At 47.2% G+C, this 6,091-nt stretch overlaps 1 protein-coding gene across 1 annotated transcript; it reads right to left on the minus strand.

The window, feature by feature from the left end:
* Positions 1-16: 16 nt before the first annotated feature.
* On the minus strand, positions 17-6,071 carry LOC111030119. Its single transcript, XM_022309477.1, has one exon. It carries the CDS (start codon positions 5,893-5,895, stop codon positions 601-603), a length of 5,295 nt encoding a protein of 1,764 aa, XP_022165169.1. The 5' UTR covers positions 5,896-6,071; the 3' UTR covers positions 17-600.
* Positions 6,072-6,091: the final 20 nt, after the last annotated feature.

Below are 6,091 nucleotides of genomic sequence, written 5' to 3' on the forward strand. Positions count from 1 at the left end.
CGAACACCACGCGGGGACCACGGCGGATCGCACTGCGTACAACGACGGGCGGGCGAAAACAAAAACGGTAGTTTTGGCGCAGACGGCCACAAAGAAATGAACTTCGTGTGTGTGCAGAATGACACAACACGAAACGGACATTAGCACTGTCCGGGCGGTGATTTTGGCGCAAACGGCCGCAAAAGTATAAGACACAATATTCCGTGAGAACGAAAAAAACCAAGATGGCTGGGCGACGCACAACGGAACGAGAGACGACGGACCGCAAAGTCGATAACATAAACACGCGCGACAACGGCGAGATAAGTGTCGTATGAAGCGCGTGTGCTCGGGGTGGGAGATAGGGCGATAACGACGAACGGTCGACCGAAGTCCGCGCGACGTGTGACGGATCCGTACCCAACATTTTCTCCCCCCGTTGAAAGCCGTGGGCTTTCAAGGAACCATCAGAGAATTGACGTTGAGAAGCCAGGTCGCACACATAACAATAATTGCGGTTACAATAAATACATAAAAATAATACAAATATACAAATATACAAATATACCAAAACATGTTAAAAGTAAGGATAGAGGAAGCACGAGTGGATGTCAAGAAAACTTACTCATTGGTTGGCAGCTTGACCACTTTGACGACTGGTCGCTTAATCTCCCCATCTTGTGTCTTAATCGTGACTACGCGGACCGTCTCATCAGGACCTGGGTGGACCGCGGTGATGCGTCCCATACGCCACACGGACGGGGGTTGACTTGGAGCCTCAACGATCACGAGATCATCCACCTTGAGGTTGTCCTGGATGGCAGTCCATTTTTGACGACCTTGCAATGTATTCAGGTATTCCTGGGCCCAGCGTTTCCAGAATGATAGATGCAGCTGTCGAAGGAGCTGCCAACGTGTGAGCCGATTCATGGGAACCTCGGTGAAGTTCTCTTCCGGCACTGCTAGGAGAGGCTGTCCGATGAGGAAATGTCCGGGCGTCAGGGCGGTGAAATCTTGAGGGTCCGTCGAAACTGGAGTGAGTGGGCGTGAGTTGAGAATTCCCTCGATGCGAACACACAATGTCTCGAGTTCTTCATAGGTGAGCACCTGAGTGCCCATCACTCGTTTCAAGTGGAATTTTACACTTTTGATACCCGCCTCCCAGAGACCGCCAAAATGCGGTGCGGCTGGTGGGTTAAAATGCCAGTTACAAGCGACGCGCGCGGAAACTTGGGCTTGGACGTCCTTGTTACGAAACATACGTCTTAGTTGACGAGCGGCGCCAACATAGTTCGTGCCGCAATCAGAATACACATGTGCTGGTACACCTCGGCGTGCGATAAATCGGTCTAGGGCAGCGAGGAACGCTTCGGTCGTCAAATCGGAAACAATTTCAACGTGTATGGCTTTGGTGGCCATGCACACGAATAATGCTAGGTAAACTTTAGTGGTTTTAGTGTTTCGTCTTTTACATTCTTTAATGAGGTAGGGTCCTCCATAATCCGTGCCGACACTAGAGAACGCGCGAACCGAATGAACGCGAGCTTCAGGAAGTATGCCCATACGAGGGGTTGGGTGTAGAGCTTTGTGGCGGGAGCACGTGACGCACTTAAAAATTATACGACGAACGGCCTCTCGACAAGATACAACCCAAAACTCCTGACGTAACATAGCGATTATAAGCTTCGGCCCTGCATGTAAGAATCTCCGGTGTAATGCCGTGATGATCAGCGAAGTGACATGAGAGTCTTTCGGAAGTAGATATGGGTGTTTCGCATCATCAGACAACATTGATCGCTGCAGTCGGCCGCCTACTCGAATTAAGCCAGTATGATCCAGAAAAGGAGCTAACTGAGCCATAGTCGGAGGGGTCACTATGTGGTTGTGTTTGGCCAGTTGTTTAAGGAGTTCTTGAAAGTGCGTACGTTGAGTAACACGAACGGCCAGTCGTATGGCACGCTGCAATTCATCCTGTGTGAGAACGTCTGCGTTGGTTGGGCGCTTGATAATTGCACGGTCTATAAAGCGCAACGCATATGCTAATGCCCGTTGAAGACGAAACCACGACGAAAATCTAAGTAAAAAGTTGTCAAAATTCGGTACTTCTCGTACTACTAACACGCACGCGGACGCAGTCTTCACCTCAGGTAAGTGGTGTGGATTGAGGGATTGGACGAGTGGCCCTGGCCAACTTTCCTCAGGAAAATGTAAGAACGGTGGACCCTTCCAATGTAGGCTACAAGCTACGAGGTCGTCAGGCAATAATCCACGTGAAGAAGGATCGGCAGGGTTATCCATGGTAGGCACATGAGACCAGGTGCAATCTGGAAGTAGGGAATGGATCTTGGCTACTCGGTTGGTAACAAAAACCTTAAAAAACTTTTGATCGGTAGTAAGCCACGACAACACTACAGACGAATCTGTCCAAGCACGTACCTGTGCAACTGGAACAACAAAAGAGATTTTCAGGTAGAGCCGATGTAACAATTGGGCCAATAAGAGGGCTGCGCACAGCTCTAATCTAGGTATGGTGAGAGACTCGTCCTTTTCACTTCCTTTCAAGGGAGCGACCTTGGTCTTGCACGTCACAAGGGATATGGACACCTTGTCCGTCATATCGACAACGCGGAGGTACACTGTCGCAGCATAGCCCTTTTGCGACGCGTCGGCAAACCCTAATAATTGGACATCCTGAAATCCTCTGGTGTCAATATGGCGAGCGATTTCTATATTGCCTAACGAGGGCAACTCTGACAAGAAATGACGCCATGCGGTCCGTAGGTGTAAAGGCAGCGGAGTGTCCCACTTTAATTGTGCCTGCCAAAGTTGTTGCATAAAAGATTTTGCCCACAACAACATCGGACCGAGGGCACCAATGGGGTCGAACAATCTGGCAATGGCAGACAATACCCCTCGCTTCGTATTGGGCGTGTCTTCAACGTGCGTGTGGTATCCGAAAACATCGATAGCGGGATTCCAATGTAGGCCGAGTACCTTCAATGATGGCTCATCCTTAGGTTCAAAAGAAGGACAATTAGCGCGATCTTCAGGCGGAATCGAGTCCAAAATTCTGGAACTATTGCTGCACCACTTTTTCAAGCTACAACCAGCTGTTCGAAGTAGTCCTATGGTATGGTTTTGCACCTGAACTAACTCCGCTTCGGTGTTCCGTCCTACCACAATGTCATCGACGTAGGTATAATTGGTTAAGACGCCCTTGGCGGCGGAATATAATGGTTCCGAGCATGCGTCCAAAGCGTGTAAGACACGTATGGCCAAGAATGGAGCGGAACTCAAACCATATGTCACTGTCAATAACTCATACTCCTGGATCTCCTGTTCCGGGGAATGTCGCCAAAGGATGTGTTGGAACACGCAGTCTTCTTCACGGACCCTGATCTGGCGGTACATTTTGACAATGTCGGCAACGAAAATATATTTGTACAATCTACATGTGAGTAAGAGTTCACTCAAGTCATTTTGTAATTTCGGCCCAACACAAAGAGTATCATTGAGAGAGACCCCTGACGATGACTTCGCCGAAGCGTCGAAAACGACCCGTAATTTGGATGTATCGCCGTCCCGCTTCACTACCGCGTGGTGAGGTATATAATACTTGCCAGGTCGAGTAGCGACTTTCATGTGTCCTAACGATAGGTAATCATTCATGAAGGATCGATACGACTCGTACAATTGTTTGTCTTTTTGGAGGCGAAGCTCTAAGTTCAGAAGACGCTTCAAGGCTAAGGACCGTGATTCTCCGAGTTGACATGATGACGAACTAATTCCGGACTTTGAAGTAGATATCTGAGTTCCATCGTCATTTGTGAAAACGTGATGTCGAAACGGTAAGGCGACACAAAAACGCCCATCTGCATCTCGTGATGTAGATTTGGTGAACCACCTCTCACACAACTCATCTTCCGTGGTAGGAACTGCGGGAGCAACGGGTTCTTCAATTGACCAAAAACGATGTAGTAGAGAGTCTATCGACGGACTAGATGTAAGCAGCAATGATATACGCGGGGTGGAAGCCTTACCAAGAGGGTTCACTAATCCCATTATAATCCATCCCAGATGGCTGTCCATGGCTGAAGGGAAACCGGCAGTGTGTTTTACCATCGACTCAGAACGGATAAGAAACGGATATAAATCACCTCCAAGTAACATGTCGATCTGAGACGGAGTGTCGAACTGGGGATCGGCCAATATTAAATGTTGGTATCGTGTGCGTACCGCTGGCGGCAGTGGCGTAGACGGTAGAATAGACGTTAATTTGGGCAGTATTATTAACTCATGGCAATTGAATTTTGGACTTGGAGTATGGTGTGGTATAAACGAACAAGATGTGCTACCTCTCACTTGGGTCACCGGACTTTGAGACAAACCAACTATTTCACTTTCGCATTTACGTCGTGACAGACCAATGCGAGCTACGCAATCCGTAGTAATTGCCGATATCTGAGAACCACTGTCCAATAATACACGCACAGAATGATAATTGCCACGCGCATCTAGAACTCGAACAACGGCTGTACCCAATAACACCGTACTACCGGACGCTGACATGCCCGAAAATTTAGTATTGGCACTTCCGCCCTCCTCACCGTTGATTGGAGCGTGTTCCTGATTGGTGGTGGTCGAAGGTTCTGAGACTGATTGATAATGTAACAAAGAATGATGACGTTGCTGACATTTCCCACACAGGTATTTGGATCTACATGTGTCCACCATGTGTGTTGAACTCATACACGAAAAACACAGTTTATTTTCTTTAACGTATTCCCGACGTTGTGATACGGAATATGTTTTAAATTCCGGACAATGATACAGAAAATGTTCACCACGATTACAAATAGTGCAATGTTTAGGTTTGTTCAATTTTGACGAAGACGACGACAGGCCTTTATTCTTATGAATAGGATTACTCGTGGCGGTAAGTGCTAACTTCGATGCTATAGGTTTTTGAAATTTATTAGATCGGTTTTCAATCTTGGCGACGCCCTGTATGTTCTCCAATATTTTCAAACGTTTTTGAACAAAACTAATGAGAGTATCAAAATCCGGAATAGTGGATTGGCACACATCCGCTTCAAACAGTTGACGGGTTTTCGGATCTAATACACGTGAACCCAGAAAAAACAACATAAAACCCGCGAGATCTTCAACTCCGAGTAATTTTAACGTACAGACATTTTCTTTAAAAATATTTAAAAACGTAGTCAGAGCTGATACTGATTCTTGAGCGATAGGTTTGAAAGCGAAAAGCTTGTCCAAATGAGCAGTTGCGAGCAATCGTTTATTTTCAAATCGGTCGGTGAGCGCTGCCCACGCAACGTTATAATTCGCCGCCGACAACGGAATAGATTTAATTACGGATAATGCAGAACCGGTCAGACTCTGTGTCAACAACTGAAATTTGTGTATATTATCGACATTGGAATCTTCATGTACAAGAGATTTAAAACTATCACGGAACGCACACCAATTTGTTATGGACCCATCGAACGACGGCAATTCAATTTTCGGAAGCGTGCTAAACGCTTGTCGAAACGGCACCGGTTGTATGGCCGCGGTTACTTCGGACGTTCGATCAACAATTTCGCGAATTTCGTCAACAACGGCTTCGACGGTATCCATTACGGGTGAATCGATCGATTCGTACTCATCGGAACGACCGACAACGACCAATGAATTAATAATAACATTTTGTTCAGCTTGAAAACGAGAGAAAAGACTATCTAAGCGTTTTACACTAGCGGATAATTGTTCACGTTTCGCGGGATCGCTCACAGATAGCCTCGCGATGTTCAAAATATCAGATATTGATTTTTGTGCGCGGTTTCGAGCGATTCGCGCGCATTCCAGCGCTTGCTCGGCCATTTCAGATTCAATTTTCTTAGTTTTCGGTGGCATTATCGACCAGTGCTGGTGCGACGTGCTGACCTTAAAACTAAAAATCAACTTAATACGAAGACCACGATTTTGTGAAGAATCCGGCTGAGAAGGACCAAAAATGTGCGAAGAGGGGGCTGCACAATGAAGCCGGGCGGCGAATTTACCTGTATGTGTGTGCACAGGCGGCAGCTACACGTAAACCAACGCGCTTGTT

This window comes from Myzus persicae, unplaced genomic scaffold (genome assembly GCF_001856785.1).
Source record: "Myzus persicae strain clone G006 unplaced genomic scaffold, MPER_G0061.0, whole genome shotgun sequence".
Lineage (NCBI taxonomy): Eukaryota > Metazoa > Arthropoda > Insecta > Hemiptera > Aphididae > Myzus > Myzus persicae.